The sequence below is a fragment of the Hylobates moloch genome, unplaced genomic scaffold (assembly GCF_009828535.3).
Source record: "Hylobates moloch isolate HMO894 unplaced genomic scaffold, HMol_V3 SCAFFOLD_15, whole genome shotgun sequence".
Lineage (NCBI taxonomy): Eukaryota > Metazoa > Chordata > Mammalia > Primates > Hylobatidae > Hylobates > Hylobates moloch.
In genome coordinates this window covers 94,609,789-94,626,345 of record NW_026652290.1, presented here as the reverse complement: position 1 = coordinate 94,626,345, position 16,557 = coordinate 94,609,789, and the positions used below count along the sequence as shown (strand labels likewise).

The window sequence follows — 16,557 nt, the reverse complement described above, 5'->3', positions numbered from 1 at the left end:
GGGCAGGAAGTGATCCACCAGCTCCTCTGATGTTTCCAGCACAATATCCACGGCGTGGCTCACGGAGCGCTTCAGTTCCACGCTCCAGCGCCGGCCTCGCCGGGCCAGGTCCACCACACCCGTGACACTGCTGGCCACCGCGTCCTTGGCTGAGGTCACCACCTGGAAGGAAGGGCCCCCCCACTCCAGGCACCGCGGGACTCCAGCTCCATTTCTGCCACCCTAGTTCCCTGGGGCTGGGATTCAAAGATCCCTGGACTTCTTCCTGGCTCCGTGCCTCAGTTTCCCCTATAAAATAGGTGATAAAACCCTTCCTTCACAGAGGGTGTTGAGGGAGTTACCCGCCCTTACTAGCAATACATATATATATACATACATGTATACACATATACATACACATATATACACATATACGTATATATACACATATATGTATACATATAGATACACATATACGTATACATATATATACGCATACGTATATATACACATATACGTATATATACGCGTATACGTATATACATATATACGCGTATACGTATATACATATATACGCGTATATGTATATACATATATACACTTATACGTATATACACATATATACACTATACAGATACACATACATACATGTATATATACATATATGTATATATGCATACACACACACACACACACACACACACACACATGTTGCAGTTATCTTAACCTGGCTGTTTTTTCTCGAGTTAACTAACAGCCTGGCTGGCACCATCCCTCCCTCCCTCCCGCCTTTAGTCTGGCCTGCCCCCGCTGGAGGTCCCCATGTCTAGTTGTCCGGGGTACCGTCTCCGAAGGTTGCTGGAGAAAGGGAAGCTTCTCTTCCAGCTTGTCCAGGCCCCTGCAGGCGAGACTGTTCATGGTGGCCACTGAAGGGAGAGAGGTGGGGAGTGAGACTCGGGGAGACACAGAGGGAGATAGGGAAACAGTGAGAGTTGTAGAGGGAGGGAATGCTAGAGAGAGAAGCAGAGACAGAGAAGGAAGGAGACCAGGAGAGACCGGGAGAGACAAAACAGAATGATGGAAATGAGACCCACACCGGCAGATGGACAGGCTTCCTGAGACCTTACACCAAGAAACCGCTTACACCAAAGACGATGGTGCAGATACCTGTGGCTCCTGGAGAGTCTAGGAGAGGGAGATGGGGAGAAGGCTTAGATCACAGGGGGACCTGCCTGCCTCCCTAGGTGAGACTGGGGGCCCTGAGTGTATGGGTAGGCCACTGGGTTGGGCACTGCCTCCTCTGCCCTCCTGCCTGGGCCCTGCCACCCACCCTGTTCTCCCAGCACCAAGGTGACTTTTCAGCCATGCCCAGCTCAGATGGCCCAGCGGACAGACTCAAGGTCACAGAAGCTGGCTGAGAGGGAGGTGAGGAGGTGCTGGGCTAGGACCCTCAGGTGACCTTCTTCCTGGGTCAGACTAGAGGCCAAGGGTCCTGTAGTCCCCCGCCTGTCATCGGCTCAGGGGTCCACAGAGATGTAAGAACTGCTGAGTGGAGGCTGCAGGGTTGAGGACAGGCAGAGGCAGGCACAGAGGGGAGGGGGCCTGGAGAGACAAATGGACCCAAGCCACCTCAGGCCAACAAATGAGGGGACACAAGGAGACAGACGGAATAGGGACAGAGAGGGGGGGCCCCACCAGTAAACAGGTAAGGGCAGAGGGCCAGGGGATCAGATTTATTTATTTAGAGACAGAGTCTAGCTCTATCACCCAGACTGGAGTGCAGTGGCGTGATCTCGGCTTGCTGCAACCCCTGCCTCTCAGGTTCAAGCGATTCTCCTGCCTCAGCCTCCCATGGAGCTGGGATTACAGGTGCCTACCACCACGCCCAGCTAATTTTTTGTATTTTTAGTAGAGGTGGGGGTTTCACCATGCTGGCCAGGCTGGTCTCGAACTCCTGACCTCAAGTGATCTGCCTGCCTCGGACTCCTAAAATGCTAGGATTACAGGCATGAGCCACCGGCCTGTCAGGGGATCAGATTTTTTTTTTCTTTTTTTTTTTGAGATGGAGTCTCACTCTGTTGCCCAGGCTAGAGTGCAATGGTGTGGTCTTGGCTCACTGCAACCTCCGCCTCCCAGGTTCAAGCAATTCTCCTGCCTCAGCCTCCCGAGTAGCTGGGATTACAGGTGCGTGCCACCACTCCTGGCCAAGTTTTGTATTTTTAGTAGAGACAGGGTTTCACTATGTTATCCAGGCTGGTCTTGAATTCCTAACCTTGTGATCCACCCGCCTCAGCCTCACAAAGTGCTGGGATTACAGGCATGAGCCACCACACCCAGGCAGATGTAAAAAAAAAAAAAATTTTTTTGAGATACAGGGTCTCGCTATGTTGCCCCGGCTGGTCTTGAACTCCTGGCCTCAAGTGAGCCTCCTGCCTCGGCCTCCCAAAGTGCTGGGATCATAGGCGTGAGCCACCATGCCCGGCTGGTGATCAGATTAAAGAGAGACTTAAGAGATGGAGGAGAGGTGGCATGGCAGTGGGACAGGTGGCTAGGCTGAAGATGACCCCCAGGAATGTCATGCAGATAGACCAAGGAGGATGGGATGGGACGGGGGCGGGGCGGGCAAGCCACAGCTCCTGGGGACACAGGCCAGGGCACTCACGCTGGGGCTGCAGGTGCTTGAGCAGCGGCTGGGCGTGGTCCAGGGCACGGGTGGTCAGGCCGCACACGCAGTTCTCAGCCAGGCGGCAGGCGGAGCCCAGCAGCGGGTGCCTGTCCTTGGCCGCGCTGTAAGCATCGCAGACTGCGGTGCACGTGGCCCTGACCAGGGGCAGAGCCACCACGCGCTGCACCACGTTCTGCGGGAAGGGTCGGCATCAGGGAGACCCTGGGGGAAGTGGGGCCCCAGCCACACCTCAACCTACTTCCCCTCTCTGGGCCAGGACGAGGGATGGGAGAGTGGAAGGATGGAGTACTGAGCACCGCGGTGTACTGTAGAGGCGGTGAAGATAAATGCGGATGTGAGAGTGTCATGGTTCCTGCATGCACGGGCTCCTCTTCCCATGGCGTACACAGAGCATTACAATTTTGTTTGTAATGGGTTTTCACTCTTGTCACCCAGGCTGGAGTGCAGTGGCACCTTCTCGGCTCACTGCAACCTCCTCCTCCTGGATTCAAACAATTCTCCTGCCTCAGCCTCCCAAGTAGCTGGTATTACAGGTGCCCGCCACCACACCTGGCAATTATTATTATTATTTAAGACGGAGTCTCGCTCTATCACCCAGGCTGGAGTGCAGTGGTGCGATCTCGGCTCAGCGCAACCTCTGCCTCTTGGGTTCAAGTGATTCTCCTGCCTCAGCCTCCTGAGGAGCTGGGATTACAGGGATGTACCACCATACCCGTTTTGTTTTGTTTTGTTTTGTATTTTTAGTAGAGATGGGGTTTCTCCACGTTGGTCAGGCTGGTCTCAAATTCCCAACCTCAGGCGATCCACCTGCCTTGGCCTCCCAAAGTATAGGGATTACAGGCGTGAGCCACCGTGCCCAGCCAATTTATTTTTATTTTTAGTAGAAACAGGATTTCACTATGTTGGCCAGGCTGGTCTCGGACTCCTGAACTCAGGTGATCCACCCACCTCAGCCTCCCAAAGTGCTGGGATTACAGGCCTGAGCCATTGCACCTGGTCACAGTTTTTTTGTTTTCAATAAAGACAAGGTCTTGCTCTGTTGCCCAGGCTGGAGGGCAGTGATTCAAGCACAGCTCACTGCAGCCTCAGCCTCGTAGGCTCAAGCAATCCTCCCACCTCAGTCTCCAAGTACCTCGGATTACAGGTGCCCACCACTGTGCCCAGCTAATTTTATTTTATAGAGATAGAGTCTTGCTGTGTTGCCCATGCTGGTCTTGAACTCCTGGCTCAAGCGATCCTCCCGCTTCAGTCTCCTAATATGCTGGGATTATAGGCATGAGCCACTGCACCTGGCCAAATACTATATTTTTTTTATCTGCATTTGGTTGAAAAAGGTCTGCATATTTCTGTCTCCTGGGTTCAAGAGATTCTCCTGCCTCAGCCTCCCAATTAGCTGAGATTACAGACAGCCATCACTGCACCTGGCTTTTTTTTTTTTTTTTTTTTTTTTTGAGATGGAGTCTCGTTCTTGTTACCCAGGCTGGAGTGCAGTGGCGTGATCTCGGCTCACTGCAACCCCCGCCTTCAGGGTTCAAGCGATTCTCCTGCCTCAGGCTCCCGAGTAGCTGGGACTACAGGCACCCACCACCACACAGGGCTAATTCTTGTATTTTTAGTAGAGACAGGGTTTCACCAAGTTGGCCAAGCTGGTCTCGAACTCCTGACCTCAGTTGATCTGCCCGCTTGGCCTCCCAAAGTGCTGGGATTACAGGCGTGAGCCACCGCACCCAGCCTGACCTGTGCAGTTCAAACCCATGTTGTTAAAGGGTCGACTGTGATCTGTCTGTTCGTGGGAGGAGATGTTAGATTCTGGGGGTTCCGAGCACTGCCCCTGGAGCTCAGTGGCCTCTGTTCACTTCTGGTTCAGCTGCCTGCAAGTTGTGTGAACTTGGGCAAGCAACTGAACTGTTCTGTGCCTTGGTTTCCCCATCTATGAAATGCGTTACTAGGGTTGTGATGGGTGTTCAAGGAGCCAATATATGTGAAACTCTTGGAACTGCGACCAATACGGTGATTGCTGCTCTTACTATTGTTGTTATTGAGGGCGCCATGATGGTGGACATGGAGACAGAAGGATACAGGTGGAGACCCAGGGATCAGAGGAGAGGGAAAGGGTTGGGTAGGGCCCACAGAAGCCAGCTGGGTGTCTTTGAGAGACACTCCCCTCCCAGGGCCTCATTAAGCCCCCACTAGGAAATAGACCATTCCTTCCATGGACCAAAATAGTTTATGACTCAGGTTTTCCCAGCAAGAAGAGGAGTGGGGCGGGATACCTGGCCTGAAACGCTCCTAGAAGGGACTGTCCCACACAATTCCTTGTGTCCCCACTCCATGGGAGGGGCAGCCCTCACCTGCTGGTCCTGCTCCCACACACTGGGTCTGGGGATCTGAGCCGCCTCGTCTTCAGACATCGTGCTGCAAACAGGTTCACCCTGCGGGGCAGGATTGAGTAAAGGGAGCACCTGCCCAGGCGTCAGATCCTGTCAAATTGGGCTCTGTGACTCGAGCAACTCTCAAACCTCTTGGGGCCTCAGTTTCCTCATCTGCATAATAGGGCATTCTGTGGGGCTCAGACAATGCATGTCCAGACCTCTGTACACAGAAAGTGTCCAATAATGAGCCTCTGGCAAGGGGGGGTTGCTGGAGTGACTCGAAGCATGGTCTCTGAGGTGAGAAAGACCTGGGTTCAAATGCTACCATTAATTGCGGTGTTATTTTTATTATTTTTTTGAAGACAATCTCTCTCGCCCAGGCTGGAGAGCAGTGGCGCCATCTCAGCTGACTGCAATTTCCGCCTCCCAGGTTCAAGTGATTCTCCTGCCTCAGCCTCCCAGTTAGCTGGGATTACCCACGTGCCACCATGCTCAGCCAATTTTTGTATTTTTAGTAGAAACGAGGTTTCGCCACGTTGCCCAGGCTGGTCTCAAGTGATCCGCCTGCCTCGGCCTCCCAAAGTGCTGGGATTACAGGCGTGAGACACTGCACCTGGCCAGCTGTGGGATTTTTGGCAAGCACCTTCACCTCTCTGGGCTGTTTCCTGTTTTGTAAGATGGGGGAGGTCCCTGCTACCCCTGCGGCCCCTGCCTAGGCCCAGAACTGCCCAAGCACCCCAGACGGCTGGAGGTGGTAGCTGCTGGGTCCTAGTCCACTCACAGCTCATTTGACAGACAGGGCAACTGAGGCACGCAGCAGGTCCATGCTGGTCCCAAGGTGACGCAGCCAGCTAGAGTTAGAGGGGGGAGCGCGACCTCAGGCCTCAGACTTGCCGCCTGTGATCCCTCCGGTTGCTACCCCGCGTCCTCTGAGGCCTGGTCCTCGCCCAACTGGGTCCTGAGCTGGGGCCAACTGGGCCAAGGGTCCCAGCCACCTGCTCTGGCCGGTCGTACCCGTCCCACGCCGCCGGACCTTCGCCCAACCACCCTATCTGGAGCTCCTCTCCTGAGCCCCGGGGGCGCTCCTGGACGCCGCCCTCAGGGCACTCACCTGGGCGCGAGCGGCTTCAGACCCCAGGTGTCTCCGCTGACCCCAGGCTCAAGTCTCCGCTCCTCCCGCTGGTCCCGCCCGTTCATTTTATAGCTGCTCGCGGGGGGGGGGGGGGGCCTCCGGAACTGACCAATGGGGAGAGGCCGTGCGGGGGCGTGCCCAGGGGGCGTGGCTCCAGGCTTCCCTCGCCCTCTCCTTGCGCTAGCCCAGGGCCCTACGGTTGCCATAGCAATTCGGGAGCGCTAGATTCAAAAGTTTGAGCTATTATACTTTCCCGGACCAAGTCTGGCCACCTGTCACCCTCACTGCTGTTGCCATAGAGACAGTCCATGCGATCACAGCCCCCATAGCGCTGCTGAGTGACCTTGGCCAACTCGCTGCTGACTTTTCTTATTAATTATTGTTACTTATCGATTTTTGAGACTGGGTCTTGCTCCGTTGCCCAGGGCTAGAGTGCAGTGGTGTGATCATAGCTCACTGCAAGCCTTGCCCTCCTAGGCTGAGGTGATCCTGCCGCCTCAGTCTCCTAAGTAGCTGGGACCACAGGCACACACCACCACGGCCAGCTAACTTTTTAAATTTTTTGGAGAGACGAGATGTTCCTGTGTTGACCAGGCTTGTCTTCAACCCCTGAGCCCCAAGTAATCCTTCCACTTCAGCCTTCCAAATTGCTGGGATTACAGGTGTGAGCCATTGCACCCAGCCTCTTTTTATTTCTTAATCTGCCCCTTAACTAAGCCAGAAGCCAGGCCTGCCCTTTCCCTAGGATCCCCATTTCACAGATGAGCAAGCTGAGGCTCAGAGATCATAAATCACTTGCCCCGCATACCATAGCAAGCGAGGGATCCTATTCCTTTTTTTTTTTTTTTTTTTTTTAGACAGAGTCTGACTCTGTCACCCAGGCTGGAGTGCACTGGCACGATCTCGGCACACTGCAACCTCTGCCCCCTGGGTTCAAGTGATTCTCCTGCCTCGACCTCCCAAATAGCTGAGATTACAGGCGCCCACCACCACACCTAGCTAATTTTTGTATTTTTAGTAGAGACGGGGTTTCACCATATTGGTCAGGCTGGTCTTGAACTCCTGACCTCGTGATTCGCCTGCCTTAGCCTCCCAAAGTACTAGGATTACAGGCATGAGCCACCGCGCCCGGCCAGGGATCCTGTTCAAACTCAACCTTGCTGGACCCCAGAACCCTGCCTTTTCATTGCCGTGCCTGGAATGACCACAGATGTAGGCATGGTCTTTTTATTTTTATTTTTATTTTTGAGACACAGTTTCACTCTGTCACCCAGGCTGGAGTGCAGTGGCGCGATCTTGGCTCACTGCAACCTCCGCCTCCCAGGTTCGAGTGATTCTCCTGCCTGACCCTCCCAAGTAGCTGGTATTAAAGGCACGTGCCACCATGCCTGGCTAATTTTTGTATTTTTAGTAAAGACAGGGTTTTGCCATGTTGGCCAGTCTGGTCTCGAACTCCTGACCTCAGGTGATCTGCCTGCCTCAGCCTCCCAAAGTGTTGGGATTACAGGCGTGAGCCACGGCGCCAGGCTGCATGGTCATTTTCTAGGGAGCTGGGAAAACTGGACATGCTCCCAAGCCCCAGGGTCTCCCAAATCTGATTGCAGCCCCCACATGGCCAATGCTGTATCAGCAGGTGGGCCCGGGACCCTGCCCATCCCTTCAGCCCCATCCCGCCCCTGCAACCTTGCCCGGGGCAGGTGCCCCCTTAGATGATCTCAGGCCAGCATGACAAATTGTTTGGAGACCTGGGCAATCTGGTTTAACTTAAACCTTCTCCCAGGACACAAGCCCTGGCAGAAATCCACTGGTAAAATGACACCCGGGCAACGGTCAAGGTTTTATTTCTAGTTAGGTCCCAGGATGGGGGAAGGGAGAGGAGAAGTCACAGGCCATTGATCCCAACTGTCATCCCCTAGGGAGACCATATCCCGCACCCCAGGGCCTGGGCCATGCCTCTTTTCCTCCTTCACCCTGGAGTCCTAGGAAGTTGATTTGAGAAGATGCCAGGAACACAATGAAAGCCAATTCATCCGATCCAGTTTTCAAGGGTTATTTATTAAACCCCTTGGGTCTGACCCCAAGCTAAGTGGGACTCAGCACCAGACCCTGCACTCAGAGAGCCCCCTGACTTGGGGAAGACAGAGTCAGAGAAAGGCAGCCCCAGTGTGGCCAGGGCTCAGCTGGAAGGAAGGACAAGGGGGCTGGGAGAACCCAGAGTTCCAGAGATCTGGGAAACAGGGAATGGCATTCCAGACAGAGGGCACACCTTGGGCATGGGTAAGGAAAGACCATCGTGTGTTCTAGGAAGCATGGGTGGGTGAAACGGGGTCCCAGCCACAATGGACAGCTCCGAGTCTCACCTGTAAAAGGCAGGATTATTTGTTTTTTATTTTTATTTTTATTTTTTTGAGATGGAGTCTCGCTCTGTCGCCCAGGCTAGAGTGCAGTGGCGCAATCTTGGCTCACCGCAAGCTCCGCCTCCCGGGTTCACGCCATTCTCCTGCCTCAGCCTCCCGAGTTGCTGGGACTACAGGCGCCCGCCACCACGCCCGGCTAATTTTTTGTATTTTTAGTAGAGACGGGGTTTCACTGTGGTCTCAATCTCCTGACCTCATGATCCGCCCGCCTCGGCCTCCCAAAGTGCTGGAATTACAAGCGTGAGCCACCGCGCCCGGCCATTTTTTGTATTTTTAGTAGAGACAGGGTTTCACCGTGTTAGCCAGGATGGTCTCCATCTCCTGACCTCGTGATCCGCCCGCCTTGGCCTCCCAAAGTGCTGAGATTACAGGTGTGAGCCGCTGCGCCCAGCCAAAGGCAAGATTATTTGCTAAGTGGGTTTCAGTGTTCTACCAGACCCCCCACCCTCAACCCCAGCCCCCGGTCTCACTGGGACTCGGCCACTGCCAGGAGCGTCTGGCCCTTCACGGCTTCAGGCCCAGCACAGCGCGTGTCATTCTGGGAAAACATCTTGTCTTTTTGGCCCTGAAGCCAACGATAGAGGTCGCTCAGGTTCTGGTCACAGATCCAGGGGTTGCCGGAGATGTCAAAGCCATCCCGCATGTCCCTATTTGGCTGCCCTAGGGATGCCCAGAGCCCCTCGGGCACGCTGGCCAGCGAGTTATTGGAGAGGTCCAGCATGTCCAGCTGCCGCAGACCCTGGAAAGCACCGGCTGCCACCCTGGCCAGCTTGTTGCCGTTCAGGAAAAGGTAGCGAAGGTCCGGCTGGGGCAAGAGGAGATCCTTTCCCAGTACTTGCAATTTGTTCCCTTCTAGATGTAGCCGTTCTAATTGCAGCGGACCCCTCAGGAGGTCAGGTGGCAAGGTCTCCAACTGGTTCTCCCCAAGGTCAAGGGTGCGCAGGAGGGTGAAGTTGACCAGCAGCCCAGGGGGCAGTTTCCGGAGGCGGTTCCCAGACAGGCCCAGATGCCCCAGGGCTTTCAGGCCGTGCAGCCACGAGGCCTCCAGGACCTCCAGCTGGTTTTCTTTCAATACCAGGGTGTCCAGGGCGGCTGAGGCCTGGAAGAGGCCCGGGGGCAGCCCGGTCAGGGCGTTTCGGGTTAGATCCAGCACCCTCAGCCGCGGCACTGGCCGCAGGAATTCGGGCGAGAGGCTTTCTAGCCCGTTGGTGGAGAGGTGCAATTCTTGGAGCTTAGAGGCGCCCTGGAGGAGGTTGGCTGGCAGGTGGGTCAGGTTGAAGAACTCCACGGCCAGGTGCACGGTGTCGGCTGGCAGGTAGCTGGGGATTTCGGCAGGTGGTTGACAGGAGATGGAGCTGCCATGGTCTGAGCGGAACACCTGGCAGTCTTTGGGGCTCAAGGTGACCCCCCAGGCTGAGGCTGCCAACAGCAGCAGCAGGGACAGAGTTCTAGAAAGATGGGGTTGAATGCCTCCTGGGCTGCAGGCAGTAACAGAAGATGCTTACTAAACCACAGTGAAAATACACTCAGCTGGGTGAAAATACACCCGCAAATCTGCCCACTTCTTCCCATCTCTGCGGCTACCAGCCTGGACTATGCTGCCTCATCTCTTACCTGGACTAGAGCAGTTGCTTCCTCCTCCTCTTCCAGCTTCTACCCTCACCCCCAACAGCTGCCAGAAGTGGCCCCTGTTCCAGGGAGAATTATAATTCTAGGAAAGTTGAGTTTCTGAGTGTAACTCCCGCATAATATGAATACACTTCCCCATCACCAGCCTAGCCCCCATGAGCTGTTAATTATTCACAGTCCAACTGGCTAGTTTCTTCTGATCTAGCTTATTTTCTGGGTCAGTCCTTGTCTCCCTGGCTCTGTGTTTTGATGTGAACTCCTATTCATCCTTCAAAGCCCCAGCTCCAATGCCCTCTTTTCCATGAAGACTTCTCTGCTCTGGGATCCTGGTCTTTCTGTACAGTCTTGACCAATTGGGTGCTTGGAGGAAGACAGATGTTCAGGTTCACGTTTTTGAGACAGAGTCTTGCTCAGTTGCCCAGGCTGGAGGGAATTGGCATGATCATAGCTTACGGCAGCCTCTGAACATGAAAAGCGTGTCCTGCTTTGGCCAGGTCTGAGGGTGGGCATTTGGCCTTGGGAAGCAGTGGTTTACACTTAGCACCATAACCCTTGGAAGCCTGGGGCTTTCCCACCTCCTCCAGGTCTTCCCTGGCCCGGCAGCCATCAGACATGGTCTGGACAGCCTTGGTCACTGTGGCCCCAGGCCTCTAACAAGAAGCCTCCCCCGGCTCCCTGCTGCCCATGCCCACCTGGGCTTCTGCGGGGGTGTGTGTGTGTGTGTGTGCGCCAATCTTTCTGTCACAGTTGAGGTTGATCTGTCCCAGCCATCAGGCCTGTATCTGCTCCCTGTGACTTCTGTGGGTTAGCTGGAATGTCCTGTATCTCCGCATGGCCTGGCGTTCAAACCTGCCTAGGACAGGTAGTGTGGGGACCTACCTTTTGGGTCGCTGTCTGCTCCAGGAGGACATGGTGGCTCTTCTCTTTTGCTTCTGGGTTGTCCTGGCCTGCGGAGGTGGCCTTATACCTGCCTGGACTGGGGGCAGGGGAACCAACCCTGGGGAAGTCCCCACCCCCGTCCAGTTCCTGATAGGGGCTGAGCCTAAGCCAGGCAGGGGAAGGGGAGGGGTCAGGATTACAAAATTGCTTCCTGGAAATTGTTTCCTGTTCAACCCCTTTTTGACCCTGCTTCTAAAACCCAGGTTTTTCTTTCCTTGTTTCCTGATTTTGGGGGGCATCCAAGAGTCTCTCTAGTTGCATCCTTACTTCCCCCTACCCAGAGTTCAAGGATCAAGGTTTGCAAGGCACCATTCCTGGGGACAGGGACAGCTCTTTGAGCAAGAGGAGGTATTTACCATAAACTTGAGCAGCCAAGCTCACTGAAAAGAACAAAAAAACTCTTGTCTTGACTTCATGGTATGTTGATATTGCTTTTTTAAAATGAAGTCATTTTAAAAGTACAGTCCGATAGTGAGTAATGCCAAAAGCCTCTACGGTCCTTAGACAGTGGCTTGCGAGGAACCAAACCTGGTTCTGAATTCCAGCTCTGTCATGAACACCTTTGCTTTGTGACCTTTGGCAAATGACTTAACTTTTCTTGGCCTCAGTTTCCCCATCTATGATGCTGAATTCAAATCTCCAAGGGCTCCTTCTGCCCTTTTTTCTCTTCATCTGAATCTGACATCCATGCTATTGTTTCCATTCTTCCTCATTTCCTGTTAAATGCATTTGGAGGCTACAAATTTCCCTTTGCGAACAGCTTTGGCTGCATCTCATGGACCTGGCTACAGAGTGCTTGCATTCTTGTTGAGTTCTAAATATTTAGGTATGATGGTGTCACCTTTATCTGCACCTATGACTATTTTTTTTCTTTTTATTTTGAGACCGAGTCTCGCGCTGTTGCCCAGGCTGGAGTGCAGTGGCGTGATCTCCGCTCACTGCAAGCTCCATGCTCCACCTCCCGGGTTCACGCCATTCTCCCGCCTCAGCCTCCCAAGTAGCTGGGACTACAGGCATGCACCACCATGCCTGGCTAATTTTTGTATTTTTAATAGGGACAGGATTTTGCCATGTGGCCCAGGCTGGTCTTGAACTCCTGAGCTCATGTGATCCACTGGCCTCGGCCTCCTAAAGTGCTGAAATTACAGGCGTGAGCCACCATGCCCTGTCATTTTTTTTTTTTTTTTTTTTTTTGAGACAGCATTTTGCTCTGTTACCCAGCCTGGAGCTGTGTGGTGCAATCATAGCTAACTGTAGCTTTGACCATGGGTTCAAGGCCTCCCAAGTAGCTGGGACTACCGGCATGTGCCACCATGCCTGGCTAATTTTTTTTTGAGATGGAGTCTCCCTCTATCACCCACGCTGGAGTGCAGTGGCGTGATCTCGGCTCACTGCAACCTCCACCTCCTGGGTTCAAGCAATTCTCCTGCCTCAGCCTCCCGAGTAGCTGGGAATACAGGCACATGCTACCATGCCCGGCTAATTTTTAAAATTTTTTTATATGTTACCTAGGCTGGTCTCAAACTCCTGGGCTCAAGGAATCTTCTCAGTCTCTCAAAGTGCTGGGGTTATAGACGTGAGCCACTGCACTCAGTCTGTCTTGTGCCCTGCCCTGTCTCCAGAGCCCAGCCGTTAGTTGGTCTTAATCAGCATGGGCTGAGAGGAAGGAAGGCTTGTGAAATGCAGTGACACAGCAACAAAACGATCCCTTAAAATGAAATCAGATCACATCCCTGCTTAAAACTCTCTGATGGCTTCTTGTCCCACTTAAAACAAAATTCATAAGGCTGGCTGGGCGTGGTGGCTCATGCCTGTAATCCCAGCACTTTGGGAGGCCGAGGCAGGCAGCTCACCTGATTTCAGGAGTTTGAGACCAGCCTGACCAATATGATGAAACCCCGTCTGTACTAAAAATACGAAAATTAGCCGGGCGTGGTGGCGGGTGCCTGTAGTCCCAGCTACTCGAGAGGCTGAGACAGGAGAATTGCTTGCACCCACGAGGCAGAGGTTGCAGTGAGCCCAGATCACGCCACTGTACTCCAGCTTGGGTGACAGAGCGAGACTCTGTCTCAAAAAAAAGAAAAGAAAAAGAAACTGGCTCCTATGCAGATGAAGATGGGGACCCTGAAGTCTCCATGTTTCTATACTCAGCTCCCCAGATTTATTTTGACCCAGCCTTTTTTTTTTTTGAGACAGAGTCTTGCTCCGTCACCCAGGCTGTAGTGCAGTGGTGTGATCTCAGCTCACTGCAACCTCTGACTCAGATTCAAGCGGTTCTCCTGCCTCAGTCGGCCGAGTAGCTGGGATTACAGGCACCCCCCACCAAGCCTGGCTAATTTTTTGTATTTTTAGTAGAGACGGGGTTTTGCCATGTTGGCCAGGCTGGTCTCGAACTCTTTACCTCAAGTGATCTGCCCACCTCGGCCTCCCAAAGTGCCGGGATTACAGGCGTGAGCCACTGAGCCTGGCCTGGCCTTGACTTTTGAGGGTTCCCCCACCTGTGCCACCCCCAGGAGGCAGAGCATAGCCAGAGTCATGGGGGCCGGTGGTTGTAAACAGAGTTTTATTGATGGGGAGGGGGCTGGGGGAGGCAAACTCCAGAGAGGGTGGAGGACTCAGCCGGCCACGTGGCATGCATGGTCAGCTGGAGGTCAGAGGGGGGAGGTCACAAGGGGACGGGTGGCATGGGACTCTCTCACCACCCTGGGGCCGTATTTACAGAGGGGCCCCACCCACCTTCACCGCCCCCCAGGCCCCCAAGCCCTTTAGACAGCTGCTGCCGATGTGACTTCTGGGCAGGCCCTCCCGTGTCCCCTGCCTTGAAAGCCCGGCATTGTCCCTGCTTCCCTCTGCAGAGGGGGGGTTCAAACTCCTAACCGGCACCTTGGAGGCCCCCGGCCTTCTGGAAGCCCCAGCGTCGGCTCAGCCAACGCCCAGGCCGCTGGGGCCACCACGATAGTCGCTCGTGGACACACACCCTGCACGCGTGGCCCACCTGACACACACGCCCACAGCAGCCCTCGCTGCCACGCACACGCACACCCACCTCCCCGGCCCCTTGCACACGAACACGGCACGCACACGCACGCACACCCACACACGCCAGGGGCCTGGGTCGGGGAGGGACCTTTCCAGGGGTGGGGGAGGGCTTGGGTCTGCAGCTGTGGCCCCCCATTCCTCACCGGCGTCCAAGCCTCCCCTGCCTGCCGCCACCCCGAGAACGGAGTTGTGCAATTGGTTAGAAAACCGCAAAAGAAACCAAAACTGCAAAAGAAAACAAAACCTACGCGCATAAGGTCAACCTCAAATCCATAGCAAAGTCCTCCCGCCCACCCACCCCCAAACCGTCTCAGCGTCCTGCGGCCCCGGGTGGGGGGAGGGCGAGCTGGTTGTGCTTCCTTGTGGCGGAGGGGGCCCCCCACTCCGCGGGTGGGTCGCGGGGGGGGCTTGAGCACCCACTCGGAGTTGCCCCGGGCCCCGGCGTTCTGGCACCGTCTCTCGCTCCTGGTTCCCGTGGCTGGCACTGCCAAGGCATCGGGGGGCCCCCGGCCTACGGCACGGGGGGCGCAGTCCTGTCCGCCCCCCCATAGGGGAGGAGGTGGGCCAAGTCTGTGCCGGGCCGGGCGTGGCAGCCGCGGTGGCGGTCCCCAGCCTCGCCGCTGTTGAACGTGTGGGTGCGGCGCAGGGTGGCGGCCGGAGGGGCATGGGGGCCCGGTGGCCTCCTCAGGCTGCCCGTCGGTGGTGGGCTCCAGGGCCGCGGGAGGCCATCAGCGGCTGAGGCTGGGTCCAAGGGGCCCGTGGGCGCCGACACCACCCGCCGGCGGTCCGGGCTGGCGTGGGGGGTGAGCGGGAAGTCGCCGTGGGAAGCGCGGCCGGGCCGGGCAGCATAGAGGCGGGCGTCGGGGGTCGGCTCCCCCGGCGCGGGGGGCTGCTCGGGGGCCCGGGCAGGCGCCAGCAGCAGGAGGGAGGACGAAGCGGAGGCCGGGAGCAGGGGGTGGCCGTGGTCCCAGGCGCGGGGGCCCAGGGCGTGGGGGTGCGGGTGTGGGGTGGGCAGGCGCTTCTGCGGCAGCGGCGTCTGCTCGGGCGTGGGCAGCAGCCCCGAGTCCAGGTCGTGGGGCCCGCCCTGCAGCAGCGTGGCCTTGGCCCAGCCGTTCTGCATCAGGGGCGCCAGCAGGGCTTCAGGGGGAACCCCGGCGCCACCGCCGCCGCCTCCGCCCCGACCCCCGGGACCCTGCGCCCTGCGCTCGCCCAGGCGGCTGACGCTCAGCACCGCCTCGCCCGCCCCGTGCGCCAGGATGGCCTCCTTGTCCTTGCGCCGGGCCAGCTCCCGCCGCTCACGGAGGCCCATGAACCAGCCCACGCTGAAGCCGGACACCACGGCTCCCACCACGAAGGCCGCCACCGACGACGTCACCAGCAGATTCACCGACACCAGCCCCGCGCGGTCCTCCGAGAGGCTGGCCCGCAGGAGTCCTGGCCGGGGAGCAAAGGGGTGTTAGTGGGGCCGGCGGGGCGGCCCTGGGCACCCCTCTTACCTCCTTCCGGCCCTCTGTCCTCTTTTTTATTATTTTTATTTTTATTTATTCATTTATTTATTTTTTTTTTTTTGAGAAGGAGTCTTGCTTTGTGTGCCAGGCTGGGGTGCAGTGGGGCGATCTCAACTCACTGCAACCTCTGCCTCCCATGTTCAAGTGATTCTCCTGCCTCAGCCTCCCGAGCAGCTGGGACCACAGGTGCCTGCCACCACGCCCAGCTAATTCTTGTATTTTTAGTAGAGATGGTGTTTCACCATGTTGGCCAGGCTGGTCTCGAACTCCTGACCTTGTGATCCGCCCACTCTGCCTCCCAAAGTGCTGGGATTACAGGCATGAACCACCGCGCCTGGTCTTATTTTTATTATTTTTTAATTTCTTTTTTTTTTTTTTTTTTTGAGACAGTCCCCCAGGCTAGAGTGCAGTGGTGCAGCTCACTGCAACCCTGCCTCCAGCTACCTGTTTGTTTTATTAAAGACAGGATCCCAGCCAGGCATGGTGGCTCACACCCGTAATCCGAGCATTTTGCGAGGCTGAGGCGGGTAGATCACCTGAGGTCAGGAGTTTGAGACCAGCCTGGCCAACAAGTGAAACCCCATCTCTACTTAAAATACAAATTTTAGCCAGACATGGTGGCGTGTGCCTGTAACCTCAGCTACTCAGGAGGCTGAGGCAGGAGAATCAATTGAACCCGGGAGGTAGGTGGAGGTTGCAGTGAGCTGAGGTCACACCACTGCACTCCAGCCTGGGTGACAGAGCAAGACTCTGTCTCAAAAAAAAAAAAAAAAAAAAAAAGGTTCTCGCTCTGTTGCCCAAGCTGGAGTACAGTGGCCTGGTCACAGCTCATTGCAGCCTCCACCTCCCTGGGCTC

General features: G+C 55.7%; 3 protein-coding genes across 4 annotated transcripts in view; all 3 read right to left on the bottom strand.

Annotated features, from left to right (window-relative positions):
- Window positions 1-5,890, bottom strand: part of PLIN5 (perilipin 5) — a 15,794-nt gene extending 9,904 nt beyond the window's left edge. Inside the window, exons 1-5 of the mRNA XM_058428924.1 lie at window positions 5,819-5,890; window positions 5,017-5,097; window positions 2,642-2,837; window positions 823-905; window positions 1-162 (exon numbers count right to left, since the gene is read on the bottom strand). The exon at window positions 1-162 is cut by the window's left edge and continues 16 nt beyond it. Of these exons, the coding sequence (XP_058284907.1) occupies window positions 1-162; window positions 823-905; window positions 2,642-2,837; window positions 5,017-5,076 (501 nt within the window). The 5' untranslated portion in view covers window positions 5,077-5,097; window positions 5,819-5,890. The remainder of the gene's footprint in view (window positions 163-822; window positions 906-2,641; window positions 2,838-5,016; window positions 5,098-5,818) is intronic.
- Window positions 5,891-8,483: 2,593 nt separating this feature from the next.
- On the bottom strand, window positions 8,484-11,254 carry LRG1 (leucine rich alpha-2-glycoprotein 1). Its single transcript, XM_032177674.2, has 2 exons — window positions 11,095-11,254; window positions 8,484-10,064 (listed from the first exon to the last, which is right to left on the bottom strand). The coding sequence occupies exons 1-2, from the start codon at window positions 11,124-11,126 to the stop codon at window positions 9,053-9,055; spliced, it is 1,044 nt and encodes a 347-aa protein (XP_032033565.2). The 5' UTR covers window positions 11,127-11,254; the 3' UTR covers window positions 8,484-9,052.
- Window positions 11,255-13,696: 2,442 nt separating this feature from the next.
- The window catches only part of SEMA6B (semaphorin 6B), a 35,282-nt gene continuing 32,421 nt past the window's right edge, over window positions 13,697-16,557 (bottom strand). For both annotated transcript variants that reach the window (XM_032177655.2, XM_032177656.2), the window contains exon 17: window positions 13,697-15,627. In XM_032177655.2, the coding sequence (XP_032033546.1) occupies window positions 14,705-15,627 (923 nt within the window). In that variant the 3' untranslated portion in view covers window positions 13,697-14,704. The remainder of the gene's footprint in view (window positions 15,628-16,557) is intronic.

Coding starts and splice junctions, on each gene's coding strand:
- LRG1 (XM_032177674.2), bottom strand. CDS start 11,126: ATGTCCTCCTGGAGCAGACAGCGACCCAAAAG. Junction 10,065..11,094: donor AGCAGACAGCGACCCAAAAG/GTAGGTCCCCAC, acceptor TACTGCCTGCAG/CCCAGGAGGCATTCAACCCC.